This window comes from Saccostrea echinata, unplaced genomic scaffold (genome assembly GCF_033153115.1).
Source record: "Saccostrea echinata isolate AGI-Se365-2 ecotype Australia unplaced genomic scaffold, CSIRO_AGI_Sech_v1 ptg000033l, whole genome shotgun sequence".
Lineage (NCBI taxonomy): Eukaryota > Metazoa > Mollusca > Bivalvia > Ostreida > Ostreidae > Saccostrea > Saccostrea echinata.
This window is the reverse complement of record NW_026889782.1, coordinates 23218539-23245794: the sequence shown is the minus strand read 5'-3', so window position 1 is coordinate 23245794 and position 27256 is coordinate 23218539. Positions and strand designations below refer to the sequence as shown.

Genomic DNA, 27256 nt, shown 5'->3' with positions numbered 1-27256 from the left:
CATTCCCCTGCTTGCTGTATTCAACACTTGGAAAATGGGAAAATGACGGATGAAGCTATGCATCAGATCAGGACAAGGGAGAGCACAACACTGAACAGAACGTCCATCACCAGTCTTGTAAATGTATCGTTTATTATTTTCAACTTAGTCAATCTGTAAAGTAAACACACTTTTAGCAAACATCTTTATAGTGAATTGTTGCTTACAGGCTACAGGGAAGTGATTTTTTATTTCCGTGGCTTTAAAATATATTGTGAACTTAACGCACATAACGAGTCTATACTTATAAATTAATAAATTTTGTTAATAAATTCCGAAACGGGTGCACCAGAGTTCCAATCTGATTAAAATCAGATCCTTTGATCCGCTCACATAGATCACTACACAAAGATCTGAAGAAACTCCATTCAGGGTCATCTCCTGTGACCTTTCAATTATCCAATCAAACGTTAGCTTGCAAGAATTTAGAAGTATCTCGGGATTAACTTACAGAAGTAGAAGTCCCGGTGATATAGGAACGGAAAATTGTGACCTGGTTTCCGTAGCCTGTCAACAGAACGACCACGGTCTTTCTTGTGCAGATATATCTTCGCAGGCAGGTTAAGGCTTCCCGTAGAATATCACAGTGCACTCTGTGCCTTCACGTCTCTGAACTACCAAAATATGACGTCATAATGGAAAATGACGTCAAGTCACTGCAAACTTGAGGTGTTATGTCGGGGAGAGTGTCATGAACTTTACACTTTATTTCAAACTGCATATAAAATGCTAGATAACTATTGCAAAATTCACGGGTCGTTAAAGGTTTTTTAAGTCTTATATGTCCGAATATTTTAAAAATTCACCGCTTACCTACCCTTGATTGAAATTCAGCATTTTCAAAATGCTTATGAAAAATATACTTTTGAAATGTACTCTGTTTTATACCCGTGGTTGGAGGTAGAATTTATTTTGTGTGTATAAAAGACTCTGGCGCAGGTGATTAATGAGGATCAATCTGAGAATTTTTGTGGAAATCTGTAAGAAAAGGTTGTTCTCTAACTGAATCGTTTGGGAAAAATATGTGTTGGCTTTGTTTTAATGCAGATTACGATATTGTGTGGAAGATACCCTCAAATTTGTAGGTAAGTTGAATTTCTCAGGAAATATTTTGTATCTAATTAATACTATGACTTTTCCCAAGCATATTTCGGATACACAAGGATACGATGAGTTTATTTATATAACGAAATGTTAATAATTATTGTGTTAATCACCTGCGCCGAAGCGATTTATATGAAACACTTCAAAAAATTATAAATGACCTTCACGTGATCAACAAAGTCATGCGATACCATAACAAATATGTCGATATATAGCCGAGGAAACCTTCTCTATAAATTGGAAGTACTTAAGTTCAATACTTATAAATTGAAACCAAAACCGACCTCGCAATGACATATGTTTTGAGCGCGATTTAAAGCTTCGGGAAGCCTTAACATAGCTGCGTTTAGTATTTGCTTTCGTCTTGTTTTCTTAGCTGCTCTTTGATTTGTACGAAACGTTTTAAAACGTAAAATCTTCTCGACGGCTACTTTCACTTCTACATTCATTTTCCGGAATTTCGATAAAGTACGAACTCTCTGATTGGTCAAAATTTTAATGAATATTTTTATTAGAAAGCTCACCAGGAGATGACCGTGAATTGGGTTTCTTCACATCCTTGTGTAGCGATCTATGTGAGCGAATCAAAGGATCTGATTTTTAATAATGCTGTCAGATTAGTTAACACACGGTATACACTTGTTTATGCACATGTGGGTTTTTCCAATAGTCACAGGTCATTCTATAAATATAATGTAGCATTGATGTTCCGACCTCAAAAATGATTCATTGGTTAAACACATAATTTTTAAGCCATCTTTCAGCATAAACATGCTTAAAATAAACATGTCCAATAAACATTATCTTGTTTTTTAACTAAATATTTTGACGAAGTGCACGTGCTTTACACAATTGACCTAAATTCAACAGCTTACCTTGAGAAAAAAAGTCGGACACTGTCATAATATTTACATGTAAGCATGAGTGTTACATAATGTGCACCCTTTTTGTTTAAAGATGATTTGAAAATTAGGGACATCCAAAAAAGAAGTGAACAACAAGAATACCCCCGCTCTGATGTGAATACACAAGTTCAGTTATGGACAAACACAGTGATAATCAGGAAATTGACATCGGATTTGTAAAAACTGAATCCCAACATATGGCATGCCTAAACAAAGAAAAAATTTCAAGCATCTGCGATGAGTAGTTGCTGAGAAAACTACGACCAAAATTTATTATGTATGGTACGGACAGATGCACGGATAAACAGGAAGTTGACATCGGATTCGTACAAAAATGAATCCCACCATATGGCATGCCTAAACAAAGAGTGTGTTAAAATTTCAAGCACCTATAATGAGTAGTTGTTGAGAAAACTGCGACCAAAGTTTGTTATGTGTGGTACGGACAGATGCACGGATAAACAGGAAGTTGACATCGGATTAGTACAAAAATTAATCCCACCACATGGCATGCCTAAACAAAGAGTGTGTTAAAATTTCAAGCACCTGTGATGAGTAGTTGCTGAGAAAACTGCGACCAAAGTTTGTTATGTGTGATACGGACAGACGCACGGATAAACAGGAAGTTGACATCGAATTCGTACAAAAATGAATCCCACCATATGGCATGCCTAAACAAAGATTGTGCTAAAATTTCAAGCATCTGCGATGAGTAGTTGCTGAGAAAACTACGACCAATTTTTTTTATGTATGGTACGGACAAACGCACGGATAAACAGGAAGTTGACATCGAATTCGTACAAAAATGAATCCCACCATATAGCATGCCTAAACAAAGAGTGTGTTAAAATGTCAAGCACCTGTGATGAGTAGTTGCTGAGAAAACTGCGACCAAAGTTTGTTACGGACAGACAGACAGACGGACAGACAGACACACAAGGGTAAAACAGTATACCCAATTCTCCTTCGGAGCGGGGGTGTAATAAAAAAAATACATGTATGTAGCATTTATGGGTGAAGGGAAACTAAAATTCATGATTCCTATTGCTATGGGGCCTGAAGGTGGTGCTAAAACCATAAAAATTAAGACTTTTTTTTTAAAATTATTCCCTTCATCATGTTAATGCTCCTCGACGGTGGGGGGGGGGGGATGGTTGTTTAATCAAGTTAAGTCATTTTGTAATCCCTTGGGATCAGAGAAATTAAGGCCTTTCTTTGGGGTATTTACATTGAAACATAGCTAGTCTAGTCTAAAATTCACCCAAATAAAATGGAGGCTGTATGAACATGATGAATTGTGAATTTAATTATAGCAGCAAACTACTGTACAGGGTTTAACACTAAGGCACGTCCCACCAACCCAGTCTAATAAATGAGTGGTCCGGTCATGTAAAATGTATGTAAACTAGACCAATGGTTGTGTTGGTAAGATAACTGTTACCCCATTTCAGTCTGCCCAATAAATATTTTAAAAAACTGTTAAAGAATTTTTCTTATCTGTCTGATTGTAAACAGTGTGGCCATTGGTCTGTAAACATGGTAGAAAAAAAAAATCCCTGTGTGACACAATCGCTATATTTAGCCACTTGAACCTGAAGTGACATCGGCCCTAGTGTTGTTATGATAGTCGTCGACTATCAAAAAAAATCATCGCTGAAGGCAGCGACAATCGTTAGAAAATTTTAAAATTGATAGTCACTAAATCTTTTTTTAAAAAATATTTTTTTATACAAACTGGTTTATCTTTTAACATTATAAGAGTGCACTCCTCTATTTTTTCTTTTCAAATGGCTGACAAGTATTCCTATGAAGCATCAACCAAAGTTGATCTTACAGATTTGTATTGAAACATTGTTTTCATTTTCGAGAATATCTGAATATTTCATGATTAACTTCATTTAATTTGACCTTTTATTCAGAGTTCAAACTATCGACCATGTAATTTATTGTACGCTACCAACTCAATTATATAATCAATAGTAGATTTGGTCTGATTTTGCAACATTAATCAACACCCTTTAATTAAAATAATAGTAGGAGCTTATTTCTCAAAAGTATTTAATTATATTTCCCTTTCAATCTCTCCCATATTTCGTTTCATCCAAGCAGATTGTACTTTTTTCATGTTTAGAGATTGGCCATGAAAATACAACCACAGCTTTAAAATACAAGTCGTGGTAGAAACTAGCATTGGGTAGTCTGTCAAATCCTGACGCAAGACACAATTTCAAAATTACGTCAATAAAATTTGCGATTATCAGAAATAAATTTGCAGATTTGGTCAGGACTATTAAAAATTATTGGAAGTAGCCCAACTGGTCTAGTACTCTTAAAAAGTCAAACCCTGCTGTTCCATCAGGCATATATGTTAATTGTTTGAAGAGTATTCAAGTTCTTATTTTTTTAATTTACATTACTGTAATCCCTATAAAGAGGTTATTCTAAGAGAGCTAGACCTTAATCTTGTCAAGATCCAAATAAATACAGAAATAAATAGAGAGAATTCTGAAAATATAGACTATAAGCCGCGAATTTAAAAATAAGCAGATAATTCCAGAGTTAATATAGTTTGAAGAATTTTTAATTTGATCATATTAATAATTAAGTTTTCAAATGGTGTCTTTTTTGTATTGTCAGAGTATAGTTATAGTTTCACATGGGTCAGAGTTGAATAATTATACATATATATGTTTGTATGTAACTTTGTATCTTTTTGACTTTTTTACAGCAAAAGCCAAGTTCTCTCTTGATCTGCACAACTTCAAATTCGTCCTAATGTCGGATGGTACAGAAGTTGATGAGGAATATTTCAAGTACTGCATAATTGTAGCACATTGACCTTCATGTTACTTAAAGAAAATGAGGAATGGACGACAGGTAAAAATCTTCTGTGTTGACCCTTTAAACTTGCCTCAACCTATTCAGTTAAGGTCACTGAAGTTAAAAGGTCTTTTGTGGGAGCTTCCTGTGGTAGTGTAGATTCTAAGTTCAAATCCTTGACGCCAGGGGTAGGGTGGGGCCACATTAGGGAATTTCAATTTTACATTGAAATTATTTAATAGGAAAAATCTTATTTTCAAGAACCATTGGGCCAGAATAGATGAATCTTATGTGAAAACTGTGTAAGGTACATGTAGATTAAATTGAATTAAAATTGATCAAATCAGGTTTTGGAGTCTAGGTGAGGCTCTGTTGATCATATTGTGAAAATATGTACAGTAAAACTTGTCTATTCTGGATGTTGTGTATTCCGAAAAGGGGAAATGCACTTTCACATAGAAAAACCAGCACACAAAGGGGGGGGGGGTTACATGTACATTGGAATCAGCATGTCCATTTGTCTGTAGATGTGCCTTTCTCCAGACCTGTTCTTGGAGACTATTGCATAGATTTGTCCGAAAATTTTTACACTTGCTACTCACCTTAGAAAGATGTGCACCTGGTTTTTTAATATGATTGGGTAACTGTATCTTACAGGTGTTTTTTTTTAAATTTTAATTGACTTGCTCATTTTGGGTTCATTTAGATCTGAAAAATAGAAACTAGGCATTGTCAGTTGGTCATCTGTCATTGTTCAGCAGCAAAGATAAAAAAAAAGGAAATATTAAATCAGAGTGCATGTCTTTCACAAACATTAGCTGGTCTGCAGACTGTGCAGAGTGAAGTTCATATGAGTCTGAATACATGGTACAGTTGTATTTGCGAAGAGCACAAACACTGATTTTATATATTTTTCACAATAAAGATAAGAAAATATAACCATGATAACAGATAATTCAATGCAAATATAAGTGAAATAAAAAAAAAACATATGAACAAACATAAGGCCATAATTAAAAAATTCCTAGATTCTCATGCCCGCCCGCCCCGATATTTGATCCCATCTCAATTTCTTTTATTTCTGTTTTTCTTCATCTTAATTCTGACCGGGATCAGTATTCAACATACTATTCAACTTTCATTTTATATCCAGCGTGATTTTCACAGCTGACAAGATGGTTATTGCTGTAATGTGTATTAAACAAGGATCACTGGTTGTGAAAGATCGGTGATGATGTGTAGTAAGAGATATACCTATTTAAACTGACCTCTAACTATAACTTTTATTCGAACATAATAGATAAATTTGCACCAATTGATCAGGTCAACAAAAGATCTGTATAATGGAAGAAATAAAAAATATAAAACGGAATCCTCCCGCCCGCCTCGATTTTTCAAAAAAGTTGGATGAGAATCTAGGAATTTTTTTTATAATAGCCTAAATGCACATTTTTTTTTTTCAAGTTTCCTTTTTGTGGACAGTCCCATTTGTGTACGGTCTATCCCAATTTAAATGAGATAGCCCAAATGGGCTATTTCATTCCATTGGTTAGTTTTGTACACTGACTTTATACTTGATGACCAGCCTTTTATTTTTGAAATTAATTTGGTATAAGGTTCTGAAGACTTATTTGATATTGTATAATATGGGGTTTTTTTGTATCTCAATTGCAGAGTCGTATGTCACAAAGATGACAGATAGAACTTTGCAATTAATTTTTTAAATCTAATTTAAATTTTTTTTAAAAATTAGTAATAATTGATTTTAATTAAGCCATATATTCAAAAAATCTTAACAGCATAAATAATTTGGTTTCATTTTTTTTTTAGCTTAACACTGTATTTTTCTGCCTTTATGTTCCGGAAGAAGAGCAAAAGAATTCCATACTTAAATTCGTGGAAAAGATGCAAGCAAAATATGAAAAATCATGCAGCAAAGGGAAAGGAGTTGGAAAACAGGTTAGTATTATATCATTTAAATAACCTATAATTAATGACACTTTTTTCAGTATGGGTATGGGTATTTATCAGTAGCCCGCTGAAATATGGCTGAAATTTTGCCAACTCGGTGTTAAACAAAAAACAATCAATGAATCAGTATGGGTATTCTAAATAAAACTGTGCAATATCATTGTCTTTCCTGTAAATGTTCAGTATCACATCATTCCAGTGACCCTACCAAGCGTTATGCTTTACTTTCTGAGGTTTTTGTTGAGACTGTTAGGTACTAAATTATTTATTATTATTTTCAATTTTGTATGAAAATAAACACCTCTTATCTAGCTGTCACTACTCTTCATTCATGTTGTTGAGCGGTTGACCAGAAGACATTGTTTGTGTAGTAGTTTTTTTTTCATTTTAGACTATTTATTGGCTATATAATAAAATGAGGATAATAACATAAACTGAAATTGAGATAGTTATGTTTTTAGTTCACTGAGATTTTCTGATCACCTGTTGTCTGTCTTCCATATGTCTGTGTGTCCGTCTGTAAACTTCTTCTCAAGAACCACTTGGCCAATTTTAACCAAAATGGGTTCAAAGCATTCTTGGGTAAAGGGGAGTTTGTTAAAATCAAGGGCCAAGCCCATTACAATGGGATAAAATCAAGAAAAGACAAAAGTAGGGTTGAGTCATTAAAAAATTTCTTCTCAAGAACCACTGGGTTAGAAAAGCTGAAACTTATGTAAAAGCTCTCTGAGGTAGTGTAGATTGTAAATTGTTCAAATCATGATCCCCGGGAGTAGAGCGGGGCCACAATAGGGAATCTAATTTTTACATCTAAATATATAGGAAAAATCTTTTTAAAAACTTCTCAAGAACCACTAGGCTAGAAAAGCTGAAACTTATGTGGGAGCATCCTGGGGTAGTGTAGATTCTAAATTGTTCAAATTACGACCACCAGGGTTAGGGCGGGGCCACAATAAGGATCAAATTTGTACATTGAAATATATAGGAAAATTCTTCTTCTTAAGAACCACTTTGCCAGAAAAGCTGAAACTTGTGTGGAAGCATCCTTGGGTAGTGTAGATTCTAAATTGTTCAAATCACGATCCTCGGGGGTAGGGCGGGGCCATAATAGGGAATCTAATATTTATGCCCCCGGATCGAAAGATCCCGGGGGTATATTTTTGTCCTGTTTGTCTGTCTGTTGTCAACTTTAACCTTGCCCATAACTTGACCAAAGTTACTCAGGTGAGCGATGTTGCCCATGGGCCTCTTGTTTCAATTGGTGGCACTGTAGCTATCTGGTCATTCATCTCAGTTTTTTTTTTTTAGACCAGCAAGCTAAATATCTGCAGGTAGTCACTCCCAAATGAAAAAATCTAAACCAGTTTTGATCAAACTCAATATTTCATTTTTTGATAACTTTAATTACCAATTCTGACTATTTATATTAGCCATTAAGATTACCAATAGGATGGTTAGATTACAGCTATGCTGAAAAACGGTACAAACAAGTTAAAAATACAGTAAAAAAGCCAGGAACGGGAACAACAATTTTATTACCCCGCTCTGCATCTTATGAGGAAACTAAAACATCACTTGAAGAAGAATTTTTCCCAGGAGGGAAAAGTTTTAGAGGAAAATTGGTGTGCATGGACACTGAATTGGTAACATTCAAAGGAATTATAATAAGTCCAGAAAACTTTACATCCATAGGAGAATGGGTTGAGAATGAGCAAGAGCACCAGCAAAAAGCCCGTCTCTACCTTTTGACAAAAACAAGGTATGCATGAAGTCATGACATAAAATATATTAGAAATGGTAAAATAGGAAAGTAAACGTAGATCTACATTATTATTCATTGCAGAGTTTAAGACCTATTGATCCCTGATCATTCATTATGTTTCCCCTTCCAATGGGAGACATATTACTTTTGTAGATTTTCTTATTAAGGTCTTCCGACTTCCTTCGGAAGACCTTATTGTTTTTCGTCTGTTCTCTATTATCATTTTTTTTTTAAATTTTTTTTTAGCTCATCTGAGCTGAAAGCTCAAGTGAACTTTTCTGATCACATATTGTCCGTCGTCCGTCTGTCTCTCCGTCATTAACATTTTCGACTTCTTCTCAAGAACCATTGGGCAAATTTCAACGAAACTTGCCACAAAGTATCCTTGGATCAAGGGGATTCAAGTTTGTTTAATTATAATTACAAATTAGTGAAAAATTAAAATCATCTTTTAGAAATCTTCTCAAGACTCACTCAGCCAGGACAGATGAAACTTACATGGAAACATCCTCAGGTAGTGTAGATTCAATTTTGTTCAAATCATGCCCCCCCAGGGAATAGGGCAGGGCCACTATGGACGATCAAAGTTTTACATAGGAATCAAAGAAAAAATCTTTAAAAATCTTCTTTACAAGAACCACTGGACCAGGAAAGATGAAACTTATGTGGAAACATTTCCAGGTAGAGAAGTTTCAAATTTGTTCAAATCATGGCCCCCTGGGGTAGGGTGGTGTCATAATGGAAGTTTTACAATGAATATACATGGGAAAAATCTTTAAAAAATTCTTCACAAACACTGCATAGCCATGATTGGTTATATTTATATGGAAGCATCCTCAGGTAGTATAGATTCGAGTTTCTTCAAATCATGCCCCCGGCCCCACCCATCCCCTACCCTTAGGGGAAGGTTATATACTGAACTCCTAGCCAAAGTGCTCAGGTGAGCGATGTGGCCCATGGGTCTCTTGTCTCTTTCTTTTGGGCAACAATTATCTTCAATTACTTATCAGTTTATTTTAAACTTTTATGGATCCTTTATAGTGGGGTATTTTACTGTCTCAGGTGACTAATAAGGCCCTTGGACCTCTTATTATATAATAATACTGCCTTTGTCATCACAAAGTCACTATATCTTGTACTACTAGATTGTGTATGACAGTCTCATTGGATGCAGAGCATATATAAAGAAACAGAGCAGTGCAGTGGAATTTTAACAACCTATCCGATAATTTGTTAATGATTTTCATGAATGTCTAAACCTTTTGAAGGTTATACCAATTGTTAGAAAAATGTACACAGTGCTCCAAGTTACGACTAAAAATTAAATTTGCGACTGGAAATTAAAACTCGCTTTTTCGCGACTGAGAAAATTTGGGCTGGCGATTGTCAATTTTTATGATCGGAATCGAGATTACTTTTTTCCCAAGATTCTGTATCATGAAAATGTTTGAAGACATTCTTAAAACTTTGTTTAGCGTCGCAAAGACTGAGATTACGTAATGATATGCCAGCATAGAACGGCTGTCAAATGTTGTATTCCTTTTAAAATCCGATCTTGTTAATGGAGCATTTGGAGAATATTGCTTGAATATCATCATGTTTTCGCGATATGGACAACAACTATTTCATATCTTAGGTTCATAAAAAACATAACAAACAGCTGATGAAGACCTATCTCATTTGTTCCCACCTTATGCACTCATCAGTCAAACTTGCTGCAATTTCATTTGAATTAATTTTAATTCTAGGATAAAACACTTTTGTTCTTCATTGTACAACCATACGGGTGGTTCTATGAACTAATATTTCACAAGTAGTTTCTTCAGCCTTGCAAATTCATTTAATTGTTAAGTCACAGTAATAAGTAATCTTTGATTTAAAAAGGACATAATATGTACATAAATGATTGTTGTTCCTTGCTTTTACTATATGCTACATGTAAATGTGTTATTCATAAATGTTTCATCCATGGCGATTGAAATATTTGTTGATGGCGACCAGAAATTCTGAAATGTCGACCAAAAAATTTTTTAGATTGCCATTTAGCGACCTGGTAGGAAGTGTGACTTGGAGCACTGGTACACAAGTGCTGATTTGTCCATGTGCATGTTTGCCTACTCAATTGTCCTGTATAATGAAAGTTCCAGATAAACAAATCACAAAGGATGAAAGTAAAATAATATTGTGTTTTTAATTTTTTCAGACATGCATATATATATATATATATATATTTGGAAGCTTTTCTAGGTAGTGGTATGGAGGAGGGGGGATAGGGTAATGCCACAATAGGGGATTGAAGTTTTATATGAGACTTTAAAAGAAATAAATTTTGAAAGTCTTCTCAAAGACCAAATTTGTGCCACACACATGCATTCATGCATTCCCAAGTTAAGTGGATTAATTTTTTTCTTCAGGTTATTTCTGTGGGTTATAGTTAGCTAAACTAGGGAGCAAATTTTACGCATGTATATATGAAAATAAAAATCACAATTACAGAATAACTCCAAGATCAAGTTAATCATAATTATATTAAATCATTCCCATGTTACATGTGTTATGTGATTCAGAGATCATTAAAGTGCAGCAGCAGGGCTAAAGCTTCTCAGGTGAGCGTTGTGGCCCCTGGGCCTATAGTGGTGACTATCCTCAGTTTGTACTCTGTTAAATTGGATATCTTTAAAAGTTATTAGTAGTTGTCTCGGGAATTTTCAGATTCAGGAACTGTTTTACAAACGAACTTCCGACTAAGACCAAAATTTAATTTTGCTCATAATTAACCTTCTGTTTTACATTCATTTGAAAATTGTTTTAATCTTTTTGAAAAGAATTTAACAAGATATTTTTATGCTAGCAATTTCAACGTTCAACGTTTCACCAAATTTTACAATTAATTAAAGTTTTTGGTCTTAGTCATAAGTTCTTTTTGTAAAATGGGTCCCAGATGTAATCTTGAAAAGGTAAAAGTTTCCAATCTCCATTTTATGTTGTTTTATGCAGTCTATTTGTTCATAAACAACAACATTGTTAATGTTTTCTCCAAATTCTAATACATAACGGCTGGTTCCAAGAAATGATAATTTGATAAAAATGTTGAATTAATAATTGATGCACTTTCAAGGAACTTTGATTGGTTGTATTTGAATTTTAACTATTTTATAGAATTATATAATTTAGACATGTAAATGCATTAACATTTGGTTTTAGCATTGTGTTAAGACAATTAATCTTTTGCAGGTGCTTTTCCAACAAGGTCATGCTTCAAAAAAATGTACCATATGTTTTGATAGAGATATTAGTCATTTTTTCCTGCCATGTGGACACACCACCTGTCTAGTTTGTGCACTTGAAATTGAGAATCACAATAAAATATGTCCAAATTGCAGGTTGCTCATTCAAGAAGTGAAACCATTATTCATGTAAAGAAAACATTGAATTAGTTTCTTGGACCCAGATTTTCAAAATTTTACAGGCATCGTTTTAGAGAATATTTTATTTTCATTTCTGGCTGTATCAAGATTTTTGGTAACTAATGTTTTATCATGTAAGTTCATCTTGGTAAACTTCTGTTTTGAACTTTCTCACTGATGTTTATACCTGTCTAGTATGTGCACGGGAAATTGAAAATCACAATAAGATGTGTCCAGTTTGCAGGTTGCTCATTCAAGAAGTGAAACCATTATTCATGTAAGGGAGTGAACATTTAAAATTTATTTTCTTGTACCCAGATTTTCGAAATTTTACAGGCTTCGTTTTAGAGATAATTTTATTTTCATTTTTGGCTGTATCAAGATTTTTGAAAACTAAGGTTTTTATTATGTAAGTTCATCTTGGTAAATTTCTGTTTTGAACTTTCTCACTGATGTTTATACCTGTCTAGTATGTGCACTGGAAATTGAAAATCACAATAAGATGTGTCCAGTTTGCAGGTTGCTCATTCAAGAAGTGAAACCATTATTCATGTAAGGGAGTGAAGATTTAAAATTTATTTTCTTGGACCCAGATTTTCAAAATTTTACAGGCTTCGTTTTAGAGATAATTTTATTTTCATTTTTGGCTGTATCAAGATTTTTGTAAACTAATGTTTTGATCATGTAAGTTCATCTTGGTAAACTTTCCCATGTTTTGAACTTTCTCACTGATGTTTATGATTATAAGGGAATAAAAGTTGTGAGAACAAATTTTGATTTTATAATACATCTTTAATGTTGACTCTTGTTACTGAATATACACATTGTAAATACTAAAAGGGGATTTTGAGACATGCCAGCTTTGATACATATCATAGCTTGGTGATAGCTTATCTCTTTTCTGTGCACAGAGAGATTTCAAGTGCCATATTAAATACTGGTTATTATTATTAATTTTATTATTATTTCCAATACTTTCAAGAGGAACTTGCCTACATTAGCTCTATAGCTGCTGATGAATAGTTGGTTCATATCCTACTTTCTTGAATTTTCTGAATTGTATTCTGCTTTTTAATATTTATGATTCTAATATTGTTGCATTATTTTAATAAAAAATATTATCACAGTGTTTGTGAATTAAATACAATTAAAAATGCTTTGTTATTGTTAGCATATTATTACTTTGAATTATCTGAAAAATGATGGACTCCATTTCACAATTAAGCATTTAATCACTCTAGTTTTCTTGAAATAGAATTAGTAGGGAAATGTTGGATTGTATTTTAAAGGTCTGTTTCTTCTGATTTTCAGGGTGTTAACAGAATAATTTAACATCTTTTTACTTAAAAATATTCCAAAAAGAAACATTGGCATAATTAGGGCTGGGAGGATTCAGGGTTCAACCGATTCGGTTCGGTTCAGAATGGTACGGTTCGGTTTTTTTCGATTCGGTTCGATTTAACCTAAAACAGTCTAAATATTTCTCATCATAAATGAAAAATGATAACCTCTGCTTTAAAAACTGATTAAAATCCTTTACTCCAGTCTTCACAAAAACTTTTTTGAGACACTAACAAGTGAGGCTAGTGGATTTGACATTTTTACTAGCTAAAGTAAAATTTCTACTAGCCCAGAAAAATAATAAAATTTGAAACCTTTTGTTGTATTATTTTATTCCATTTCATAATGAAATTACTCTTCTTTTCATATTTCTTGTGCTTATTTTCTCATTTTGTATTTTTCTTCTGAGTCAATAATAAATAAATAATCAGAGAAACTATTTAAGGCTGAATTTAATAGAATGAACAATCATGTTATAGATACCTTTTAACATGGTGGTATACATTCATCTTTTTTTTCTGTTCATTTGACTTCCTCTTCCAAAATGAAGTAAAAACTAGGTGATTTATTTTTTTAAATTCAAATTTTCAGAAACAATGTTAATATATTTTTGATAACCCTTGTAAATCTTCAGTTAATTAGTTGAGTAGTTGGAAATAATTTAATTAATTAATGTGATATCTACAAGTATTTTCCATAATATCGGAATGGAGGAAATAAGGATTAGTAAAAAAAAAAGACGATTGTTTTCATGGTTTTTAGAAATAAATAAATAATGCAGAAGTGCTAAAAGAATTAGATAGAAGATATGAACAAGAGAACCACACTTCTTTGATTTTTTTCATTGGTTGGGGATTTAAAAGCAAAATTGGAAAATACCTGCTACTTTTTCACTAGCCCCGCAGCTCTGTTAAGGCTGCATAAAGGGGGCGGGGCCTAATTTATACGGGAAAAGTTTACTGTGACATCACACAAATATAGCAATTCCTCACAATAACAGAAAATGAAATAATTTGCGAATCTAAACTGCATAAGAGTAATGAACTACATCGAATCTTACCACTGCATTCATTTTTGTCGCAAGGTAAATCCCACATAGCAAGATATAAACAAGTCACTGATCGCAATGCACTTGTCGACATGACGTCATCATGGTAAAGTTTGACGCATTTTATGTGCAGTGAGAGGCGGATCAAGTAATTTTTTCACAGTGAAAAATGCATTTTATTATTAAACAGAATATTATCTGCAAATCTTAGGTAGACCATTAATACAAATCTGAAAGGTTTGTTTAGTGCCATTATCTAAAAAATATCGAGAGAATGTATTGAATTAATTCTAACGTGTTGTTGTCTACAGGGTGTGCATGTTTCTAGTGTGTTTCTAGCCGAGGTGCCTCATTAAATCGCCTTTTCGCAAGGGCATACACTTAATAGATCTTGACCATTTTTTGAATACACATAACGGACGTATTCCTTATCTTGAAAAGTGCTGCTGCTTTCCTGAAATCGATAGCATGATTTAATAAATACATAAAATACTTGGTAAAGGTCACACATATTTCAACATTAGCCAGATAACTTGAAATTTAAACTAATAAAATGCGAATTCTATTTGAAGCAGCAGCACTTTCCATAAACTACAAGTTATGTAGAAACAATCTATTACTTTAATTTTTAATTTTAACTAGGGTTTGCCCTTGCGATATTGAAATTTGTTTGTGACCTACATACAGTACACATTTCATGCATTTATCACGTGACTATCAAATAACGTGACCAAACCAAATTCAGTACAGAGCGGGGTATACAATGTTATTTCAAAGAATGTTAAAGTTATAAGATAATATAGTACCTTTACAAAAATAAATTCAGCTTAAAAAGGTATGTATTTATGCACGTTTATATTCTGTTGATTTCTTTGAAGTACGCCTTAACAGTGCTGCGCCGTCGGGCTATTTACTAGCCCATACCAATTTAAACTAACCTCTATTGTAAAAGTAAAGGGTGTTTGTGGAATAAAAAACTAAATCACTGACTTAAAACTGGCACAATCATTATAAAAAGTATTCAAATTATGAAAACAAACACTTCTGATCTCCAATTGGCGGCCATTTTTGTTTATACGTGTTATGTAAATTTTGAACCGAACCGAACCGAATTCCGGAATTCTGGATCGGTGCACCGAATCGAACAGTATGAACCGCGGTGCACCGAAATTTTCGGTGCACCGCACAGCCCTAGGTATAATATTTAGGTTTAAGCATTGTTAAGTAAATTTATTTTAGTGTATTTTTTCTTCTTTTTTTTTCATGGTTTGTTATAAATAACATATTTTGATTTTTGCACCAGCTTGCCTTAACAGCATAAATATGAAAATAAGACAATTTAATAACATTGCTTCGTTGGAAAATTTAACATAAATCAGTCAACAGTGAAATTGTCCAGGTCTCGTATGTTAACATTTTCCAATTCACCATTTTTACTGTGCGAAAAGCATTGTTTATGTTTGTGAAAAAAGAATCCATTATTTCTTCTTATATCCCTTTTTTACTCATGGAAGATTACTTTTGATGTATATTTGCTTCATTGCCTATAAACAGGCAGAACCTTTTAAAGTGCTACTTGACTGGTTGATGAATCAGATGTGATGGTCAAAATCATGCACATTTTTTTTTTATTATTTTTTTTTTTACATCTTGTTTCTGGTATACCTTTATTACATTGTATGTAGACTTCCCGTCTTGAGTTTTCTTTAACAAAGTAGATAACTTTTTTCCTATTAAATTGAGTACATTTTTATTTGTATGTTTTTCACTCACCTGAGCCAAAAGCTCAATTGAGTCTTTCAGATCAGATTTTGTGTGGCATCTGGTGGTAAACTTTTCACATTTTCAAATTGTATAGAATGACTGGACCAATTTCAACTTTAGCTCAAAATGTCCTTGGATATAAGGGGGAAAATTTGTTCAAATAAAAGACCATGCTCTCTATTAATAATAGATACATGTATCTAAGAAATCTATAAATCTCTTTCTGAAGAAGCAATTTGTCCTGATTAGTAATTTTATGATACAGTCATCATAAAGGAAGAAAACAATTTTCCTCAAATCATGACCCCAGGGGTACAGAACATTTTGGAATCATATTTGTACATGTGGGTATGTATAGGAAGTTTTTTTTTGAAATTCTCAAGAACAGATTATATGATTGATTGTATATTGTTTTAAGTCCCATTCGAGAATTTTTCACTCATATAGAGACGTCACCATATACCGGTGAAGGGCTTCAAATTTTGACCTTTACTCGGCACTCAGGGCCATTGAGCAGTGAGGGATCTTTATCGTGCCAACGCCTGTCGTGACACGGGGCCTCGGTTTTTAAGGTCTCATCCGAAAGACCCGCAACTTTCACTCCAAAGTGCCGAGCGCATGGCGAAGGAACAGTTGCTACCTATTTTTTATCGACTTAGGTCTGTCGCGGCCGAGATTCGAACTCACGACCTCCCGATCACGGAGCAAGCGCTCTACCGACTGAGCTACCGTGAACGATAGAACAGATTATAAGCAGATCAATTATTTTCATTGGTTGACCCGTTCTTACAAAAAGTATTGCCATAGGATTTGCAAAATACATAATTATTCTTTGTTTTTGGCCATATTTTATTGCTTTGCTTGTACAATAAGTGATCATATTTTACTCAGCAGAGAATGTTTGCTAAAGAAAATTTATTTTAGAAAATAATAGTAACAAAATAAGATTTTATTTTTATGCGATCTCCACCCTTACTATTTTCACGAAATCGGACTTTCACGTTTGAAACTTGCATGTCAATGAGGAAAGTCGGATCACATTGATACATCCAGATTTTAATTATGATGGAAAAAAGTTATGCCATGACCTTTAAGATCTAGGGTGACCAGTAGTGAGGGGTATAGTCTGTAGTCTCTGAGGGCAATGACGTCATTGATATAGGTCAAGGTCAAAAAAGTAGGTCAGATCAAGAGTACTAGGTCAAAGTCAATACAAGGTCACAACTGTCTGAGGTCAAAACAGTCTAGGGGCACTTACATTAGTCATCAAAACTGTCTGAGGTCACAGCAATTATGAGAGACACTTACAATGACCACGAACTAAATCACACAAAAACTAGTCTGAGGGCACCTCATTTAGAGACATCAAAACAGTCTGAGATCAATATGTCTGAGGTCTTATTGCATAATACCATCTGTTGTCATGTTATCCAAAGCAAAATGATCTCAGGGTATAAATGTAACGGAGAAAAAGTATCTTTTATCCTTGTTTAAAATCTAAACTAACAAAGATGTCTCAATACAAATGGATGATTGTAGAGTGGTGTGCTTTACATTCAGTCAAACGAGAGGAACATATAAGGATAGAAAGCGACTGGTTTAAAAATAAATAGAGTGTCTGAAAGATTACAACGAAAAAATGAAAGGGGATTACGATATTATAGACTGTTGGGTTTCAAAGGAATTCCTTGTCAAACGGACACCTTTGAAATCATGACGTCAAAAATAGTATTTAAACAGATTATATCACACTCATATTTCATTTGTACGGAGATGGCTGAACAGATGTTGATTAGGGAACTGCTGACAGGTGATTGTGGCAACGAGTGTAAAGGGCTGCTTAAAGAGAAGTTAAAAAAGAAAATGTGGATCGTGGTACCTGCTTTCCTAATAATTACGCTTATAACCTCCCTATGCATTGTTGTAAGTGTCCTGCATGAAAAACAAAAAAATCAGCCTGTGGACTGTGTTTTAAAACCGACATTTACAAAAGATATTCTCATAGCTTGTGCATATGTGGATCAGTATCCTCTTACTAACGAGATTTACGCTCGTATATGTGTCAACGATACTATACAAGTCGACATAAGACGGTATCATAACGGAATTCCGGGAAAAGAGGGAATCACATTGAGTCAGATGCAGTGGCAATACCTGAAACATTCTGCAGATCACATGGACAAATCTATTCTGAGATCCCAGAAAAATATAAACTAAATGCTTTAATGTATCACGTGTAAGCATTTGCCAAATATTGCTATATAAGACATCACGTATCTTATTTAAAAAAACATTATGGCTTGTCATTACAAATGGATGGTTGTAATTGTGTACAGAGACGGAAAAGAGGACATTTTGCTAGAGAGTCAATGGTTTGATTCTAAGATTGCCTGTAAAAAGGACTTTAACCAGAGAGTGTTAAAAGAAGGATATAGTTTACCTGATTCCTGTGGATCCAGAGAGTACATTGTTCGGAGAAGAGAAATCTGCTTTTAAAATAATATGGACAAGACAGTGAGATTTTCAGACGAAGTAAGGATAATTCAAATTCCTTATGAGGATCGGAAGGGAGACTGGATGAGAATAGCTCTGGACAGATGTCGTTTTAAGAGAAGAATAAATCATGCAGCAAAAATTATTAATCCTGTCCTTTTGAAACATTTGGAGATTTTAGCACTGAAAACACAGTGAATCCTACGTCTACCGTCAGTTATTCTACAGTCAATCACGTGTACAGTACGATGCGTCTGAAGTCACTTTCGAAAGTACAAAACAAGCTGGTAGGGAAAGGTCTGCAGTCAACTATTTTACGTCATAATACTGCTATAAAACGTGGTGATTTAAACATTTGTTTCATTCAGTCTAAGTTGAACTTGGAAGAATACGTGTTCCTCTAGCAGACATGGAGCAAAAACATCAAGATATTATTAAAGCCAACTACACGACACTGGTGAAGAAAATTATGAACTCTTCCGTTGTCGGACATCTCCTTGCCTCCAACATCTTAACCGATGAGATGAGACAGCAAATTGAAGCCGAAAAGACCAGTTATGATCGTAACAGAAAACTTATAAGTATCATTCTACGTAGAGGACCAAAGGGTTTTACAGGTCTTAAGATGGCACTCATGAAAGCCAATCAAACAGATTTATCGAAGCTTCTCTCAATCGGTGATAATACCATGTCCGAGTATGAAAAGAAGTTAGCCATGGCCAGGTCACTGGTAGTAAACATGACGGAAAAACGAAATTATGAACCGAAAACTAAACCCTCAGAACAACAAAACTCACATGAAGAACGGTGCAGAATTAGTCTGGATGACTTCAACGATCTTTTCCTTACAGCCGTGCCGTTCAAAGGGGATATCAATATTCACATCCGTCACTTTACAGAATCTAATGGTCGTTATTTTGCAACAAAGAAGGGAGTGACATTCACGTTGTGCAGATGGCTGAAATTTGAGTCTCTTCTACCAGATATTGCCAACTATCTGGAAAACAATGGAGCTGATGGAGAGATGAAGTGGCACATTGGAGGGGGTGTTTTCGTCTCTGTCAACCCTGGGTATACCTCAGTAGACATTAGGCACTTTTGGAAGCCAGATGATGCCCTAGAACCGGTACCAACCAGAAAAGGAGTGTCTTTAAGCATAAACAAGTTGACTAAATTACTACAAGCCGTTGAGGAAGTACGAGAATGTGTTCCGGAATTAAATGATACAGAACTGTGTGCGTTCAGCGAGTCCCATCAAAACCAGCTTGGAATGTTAAGTTGTCCAGAGTGCACTCCTTTCGGATATAATCCGAAAGAAGATGTGTCCATGGAATGTAATGTCGGTGACTTACAAGACTCAAAGGCAATTGAATGTGATTCTGAATAAAATTGATATTGAATGTAAAAAAAAAAAAAAGTACTCTTACATTATTTTGTAAAACAGTGACTAATGTAATACTTATGTGTATTCATGTTTATGTACATGTATAATAAATACTTTAAAATTCATAATAAATTTACATCTGAAGTAATTGTTATGTTTGATTTGGTATATAATACAAAACTGGGAGGAAATATTAATCAGTTATATATAGGATGGCAAAGTATACAGACTATTTAAGAAAGCTATACTATACTCCCGGAAATCCAGGGGCATTTGCAGGTCCTGAGAAACTTTATCAGGCTGTCAAAAAAGAAGGAAAGCATAAAATTGGAAGAATAAGAGTCAGACAATTTTTGAATAACGAGGATCCCTACAGTTTGTTGAAACCTATCCGTCGGTCATTTCCTCGCTCAAAGGTTGTAGTGAACACGATTGACTCCATGTGGGATGGTGATTTAGCCGATGTCAGCAACATTTCTTCGGAGAACGACGGTTATAAATTTTTGTTAGTGTTAATAGATGTATTCAGCCGCTTTTTATTCATAGTACCTTTGAAAAATAAGCAGCATCAAAACGTCACAGAAGGTTTAAAGTCAGTTTTTCAAACAGGACGAAAACCTCATACGCTCAGAACAGATAAAGGGAGCGAATTTAAAAATCGCTGGGTAAAAGCGTTTTTAAAAAAGGAGGGTGTCCATGTCATATAAACCCAGAATGAAACTAAAGCAAACTATGCTGAAAGAGTTATACGCACTATGAAAAATCTTATGTATCGTTATTTCCTGAAAAATAGAACATACCGTTATGTTGATGTTTTACAAGATTTAGTGACTAGTTATAACCAGAGACCTCACAGATCTCTTGGACAGCAAGCACCTGTAACTGTCACCAAGGAAAATGCAGATGAAGTCAGACTCATTTCCTACCTCAGTACAAAGAAAAAGAATCCTGTGAGCAAGCTGGAAAAAACAATCAAATCGTCCACTATAAAGAAAAGAACCAAACCAAGTTTTAAGTACAAAATAGGAGATGACGTACGTATTTTACAGCTAAAACATCCTTTTCAAAGAGATTACCATCAAAAATGGACTGAAGAGTATTTCAAAGTGTCTAATCGCTACAAGAGAGCCGATATACCTGTGTACACGATAAAAGATTTAGCCGATGATCCAGTAAAAGGCACTTTTTATGAGTCTGAACTTCAAAAAGTCAAGAAGTCGGGAGATGTTCTGTATAGAGTGGAAAAGGTGTTGAAAAAGAGAAAGCGCGGTAATACAAAGGAAGTGTACGTAAAATGGGATGGATGGCCTAGTAAATTCAATTCGTGGATTCCCGAAAGTTCTCTAGAAAACGCCAAATAAAAACACTTTTTTCAACGAGTCATCATCAGTCAAGATGAGCCTTCGAATGGTGTTGAGGTCTACAGACAGCTTCGAATATTTTGACAATAAACCCAATTGTTTTCGAGTTCAGTTGAATAAACAGATTCAGTTGGATGGATACTGGACAGTTGCATTGACAGAATTTACAACAGAGAGCTGGGATCCCGCGAAGAAAACTCCCGAGGTGTATATATGCTGTGACATATGTGAGGAAACCATTGTTGGTGGCAAAGACGTACCCCTCTTACGGCGAGTTTTTCTCAGAGAAAAGCAAGAAAACAACATCATCTACAATTTACCTTATTACCTCCCCGTAAAAATTGGTCAAATACAGCAGATCTGTATATATATAACGGACAGAGCAGGCAACTTAGTGTCATTCTTAGACGGACCGGTGAGCGCTACACTTCATTTTAAAAAGTTTCCTTACGTTTTGTAATGAATAGTCAGACGTACATCAGTGACCCCAAGCTCTGGGAAGCTTTTTACAAAAACATGGCTGAGAAAAAGTTCAACCCGTACAAATATAAACTCAAACAAATTGGAAGGGGTATGAGAAAAAGAAAATCTTACATCATTCCCGTTAGACCTCATTCACAGTTAGAATCCGTTAGTCCTATTCCTAAAGTGACACCCGTGGCTGCCGTGGAAGAGAGAGCCAAAACGGAACATGTAAAAGACGTAAAAGAGGGCGTTCCCTTTGTCAAGGTCACGAAGGGTATAAAAAGACCATCGCAACACTCCTCCATCATTCCTACCAAAAAATTGAAGACGTCAACATCGGGCAAAAGAAAGAAAAACCCTGTGAAGAAAACATCAGTCTCCGGAAAGAAAACAAACGGAAGATCTAAAAAACCACCAGGTGGAAAAAGGTCATCACAAAAGCCAAAAAAACTCTTGAAGATCGATAGTTACAAGAACGTTTTTCAGTAGTAAAAATGGCCTTCTTAAGCAGTGATAATAAAGACATAGCCCAACCAATGGAACTTTCTCTTTGCTTCACCCACTAATCAAGTTGCAGTCGAAAAAGTGTATTTTACGGAAGCTAGGCCGATTTCCAGTATTGGAGTGTCCGATACCCCCATAGAAATAGTCGTATCTGGATCGGGAGCGGAATATATCGATTTAAAAAGAAGTCGATTGTATGTGAAAGGGAGAATTTTGAAAGCGGATGGTACCTCATTAGCGGCCAACGAGAAGACTGGAATTGTGAATCTACCATTGCAAAGCATGTTTTCTCAGATGGATGTCTACTTGAATAACAAGTTGGTTTCCTTTAATACGAATAATTATCCTTGGAAGGCATACCTGAAAACAGTCTTGTTTGGTGGAAAAGAGGAATTATCTTCCCAGAAGCAGTCCCAGTTGTTCTTTAAGGACGAAGGAAATTTGGGTGACTCTAACGCTTACAATGGAGGCAATGCTGGACTAGTCCTGCGATACGGCTATACACAACAAAGTAAAGTATTTGAATTGGAGGGTAACCTTATGGAAGATATATTTGACATCGACAAATACCTGATCAACGGCGTAGATATCTACATCAAGCTTTTTAGATCTAGTGCACCTTTTGTAATGATGTCAGCACAGAGCACCCCGGCGTACAAACTGGAATTACTAGATGTCGTGTACAAAGTGGCCAAAGTGCGAGTAGATCCTGGTGTTCTATTGAACCACAGCAAGCAGATAGAAAGTACTCTTGTAAAATACACCATCTCAAGAAATGAATTGAAAATGAACACCATTCCTAAAGGATCTACTGAATTTTACTGGGACAACATTTTTCCTCAGGCAGTACCCGACCGCATCGTTGTAGGTTTGGTAGATCAGAAAGCGGTAAACGGGGATTACACAACCAATCCATTTAATTTCGAACATTTTGGTGTAACGGATGTAGGGATATACGTAAACGGAGAAAGCGTCCCAGGAAGACCCTTAAAAACCGATTTCACGACAGGGCATTATTCATCAGCATATGCTCGACTGTTTGAGGCCTCCGAAAAATGGAATCAAGACGCTGGTCTAATTATTACTCGAGACAACTTTGGAAGTGGATATTCTCTGTTCGTCTTTACCATAGATCCCTGTGGTTTTGGTGAAGAATATTTAAACCTGATCCGAAGAGGAAACACCAGACTCGAACTAAAGTTCAAACAAGCAACAACAAAAGCTGCTAACGTTTTGGTGTTTGCCACCTTTTCCTCTCTACTAGAAGTGGACAAGTCACGAGACATCAATTATATTCAACCATGAATTCAAAACAGCTCCTCGATTTTGTGCATAAGGAACCTGCCCTAAAACGATTTGTAAAAGGAGTATATGCCAGCAATACTTTACCGGAAGTCGTGACGCGTTACCCTAGTGCCTTCATCATCAATACGCAACCGTTGCCATTTCCAGGAGAACATTGGGTCGCTGTAATCATTCACAGTTCCTCGGAGGCAGACTTTTTTGACAGTCTAGGGAAACCACCTGGGAATTATCAAGAGATTGAGAAATTTATTTATAAGAATAGTAAACATTGCAACTTTAAATGTAAACAAATTCAACCTTCTTATTCAGATTTGTGTGGACTTTACATACTTGTATTTTTAATTTCTAGATTATGTCTTAAAATGTCTTTATCACGTGTTTATGCTCTATTTTCTCGTAGTATTCAATTAAATGATGACTTTGTACGTAGTTTCATGAATGAATTCTTGTATCAATAAACATGACATTGGTGACTTTCTAATAAATACTCGCTAAGTATTACATGTCAGATCATTCGTGAATCAGTAGAGGAAAGGGAAACATGGCAAAGCAGAGCGAATGGTGGAAAACAAAATCTTTACTACCATTTTCAGCACCCACCACAATTTTGATTTGTGGTAGTACGCAAAGCGGAAAGACCCATTTCACTAAACGACTCTTGCAAAATGCAGATGGCATGTTTTCCACTTCTGTAAATAAAATCATCTATGCGTATTCTGAATATCAACCCATGTTTGACGAAATGACGGCAAACATACCGAGACTCGTTCTTCACCAAGGATTACCCTCCAAGGAAGATATAGAGCAGTATACAGAGGGTGTAAACCACACGATAGTGGTATTAGACGATCTAATGCTACAAGTTGCTCAATCGCAAGATTGTGTACATCTTTTTACGGTGACTTCTCATCACCGTAACATTACCACTGTGATGCTCTCTCAAAACTTGTACCCTCCCGGTAAATATGCCAGGACCATATCCCTGAACTATCTAAATGTGATTTTATTCAAGAATTATCGTGATTCCCGCCCGATCATCACCTTCGGATCGCAAATATTACCAGGATGTGTACCGTTTTTCAAAGCAGCATACGAAGCTGCAACACGTAAAAATTTTGGTTATTTGCATGTGTGTTTAGAACCTACCCAAAACCAAGAGTACCAACTGCGATCTCGCATCTTGCCTGGAGACGACATGGTTATTTATCAACCCCTATAAATACATGTTCTTCATCACAATTTATTCATAGTGCAAAAATGAATCGAAGAATACGGAAGCAGAGAGCATTTATTCATTTTATGCTAAGTGCAAACAACGCTCAACAGAAATTGATGGTCAAGTCTTTGACTAGCGAGCAATATGATGTCATCGGTGAAATTGCCCTGAATATTTACACGGGAACCTATCCTCTGAAGAAGAAGTATATAAATCAGCTGAAACCTTACCAATCGTACATTCGATCACTGGGATCGAGAGAAGTCAGTACGAGACAGAAACGTGAGATTTTATTGAAACATCTACCATTAGTATCACTGTTACTGAAACCCATTGTCCATCAATTAGACAAAAATGGCAAGAGAAATGATACTAGTGCCTAAATTAAAATACGAACATCTCCTTAAAAAAATCGAGGATAAAGAAGAGCCTGTTAAACCAGACACCGTAAATGACGACACGGAACCAAAACCAATGTCTGAAAAGACCTTCGCCGATACAACGATGAGTGAATCAATCAATGACACCTCACAGACAGGAAATGGTTACGTCAGTAGAACTCAAACAATAGGAAAACCCCCTGGTGTGCCCATGAAACGACGCAAGAAACACATTCCTTGGCTTACGTACTGAGTGTTAAATTTGGAAAGAAAAAAATACTGTTCTTGTGAAAACAAATTTTATTGTACATATTGTAATATACATTATTGTAAATGATAATAAATATATCAAATGTGACTAATGAAACAAAGATGGATATTAAAATGTACATGATTTGTTTTTTTTTTAACAAAATCCAAATGGCAGCGTATCTAAATTGGGTAAAATTCTCCTTTTGGTGTAAACCATTTGATATCGTTTGGTTTCTATACGGTTTAACAATTTTCTTTTTCGACTGTCCCTGGTTATTTTACAGGGGTTGGTGATTTCAATCTGCTTATCTTGTGTTGTACAGATCAAGGATTTGATAGCATCGAAATTAATTATTTTAGAATTAGCCCAATTTAATGTAAAACCACGAACTTTACATTCTTCCTTGCCAGAAAGAGTGCGATATGCATAATTTTTGGGACCCCCCGACACGTATTCTACAATGTAACCATCATCTGGTTTGATTTCGTTGGTCAATTCCCCTAAATAATTTCCTATGGGTAGATAATGCAACTCGTCCGACTTTTGTGTTTTAAATATGACACTATCTGTATCGAAATACAGAACGTCCTCCCCCAACCGATCTAATACACTATATAAGCGCAGCCGTGCATGCGCAGTCGTAAAACTTGCCAAAAATATGTTTGTTTTGCAATCATGGGGCATAAACATGGAATGATTACTCCATTCAAATTGAAGGGTGTCCTTGGAAACAATGTGGAAATTGTGAGGGACTTTAGTAGGATCTGAGAGAATCTGAAAAAATTTATCACATTCGGATTCATGAAAGAACATGGATTGCTTCATGCTTAGTCTCTGACCAAATTTTCCCCAAAAGCTATTAAGACAGAGTTTGGCTAAACAGCGCAAACCCGAATTTTTTTCAATTCTGTCGTACTCTAAGTCTATGCCCTCTTTTTCTTTGTATTGTCTTGTATATTCTTGTTTCGACTCTTCACTAACACACTCGGGAGGAAATCCCGAGGCTTCCTGTTTAATCTTAAGGAACGTATTAACATACTTTGCAAACAGACCCCCCTCACCCGAAGTTGGGTCATACTGAGTCGATTGCTCAAAGTGATAAACCTCGTAAATTTTCAAAATTTGGTACCCTTTTGACACTGCCATTTGGATTTCGGGAGTACACCACGTGCCCGTGATGGTTCTTTCCTCTACAGAACAAGTACAGGCGTGCTGATTTTCAGCGTCTGCACATGTTCGACATAAAGGAAATTTTAGTTTTCCTTGAGATCGATACGGAAGTACAGGGTGGTACAATTTTGTTGGCGGCAGGACTTTGATTTTGGCAAGACCGAAATAGTTCGATATATCCCGAAAATCCTTCGTGATAATGGTCGGATGACCCACGGGATAACGACAGTATTTATTTGTCCAAGGATAGAGACTGGTGAAATCGTAATACTGAATGGTTTCGTCATCTTTAGCTTTATAATGGAGTTTTATGGCATTGGTGCGTCCGCCAAAGAAACTGTCTCGGGGATCTAGCCTGTCTTGCAGATCCAGAGTGTTGATAAATTGTTGCAAGTCGGTGTTTTTCTCCAGCTGGTAGCGAAACTGGTGCTCCCATACGACGACCAGATCGTATCCGAGCTCTTTGAGTTCTCGTTCTCGCTTCTTGGTCATCTTGAACAGTTCGTCTAAAGTCTGCTTCGTCGCAGGGTGCTTGACATCAGATCGATCCTTCTGGAAGCAGTC

General features: G+C 35.4%; 1 protein-coding gene and 1 long non-coding RNA gene across 2 annotated transcripts in view; both read left to right on the top strand.

Moving 5' to 3' along the window:
* Positions 1–27256, top strand: part of LOC133199056 (uncharacterized) — a 536473-nt gene that overhangs the window by 400777 nt on the left and 108440 nt on the right. The window lies entirely within an intron of this gene.
* LOC133198771 (uncharacterized) lies at positions 19064–20041 on the top strand. Its single transcript, XM_061334770.1, has one exon. It carries the CDS (start codon positions 19064–19066, stop codon positions 20039–20041), a length of 978 nt encoding a protein of 325 aa, XP_061190754.1.

Coding starts and splice junctions, on each gene's coding strand:
- LOC133198771 (XM_061334770.1), top strand. CDS start 19,064: ATGGAGCAAAAACATCAAGATATTATTAAAGCCAACTACACGACACTG.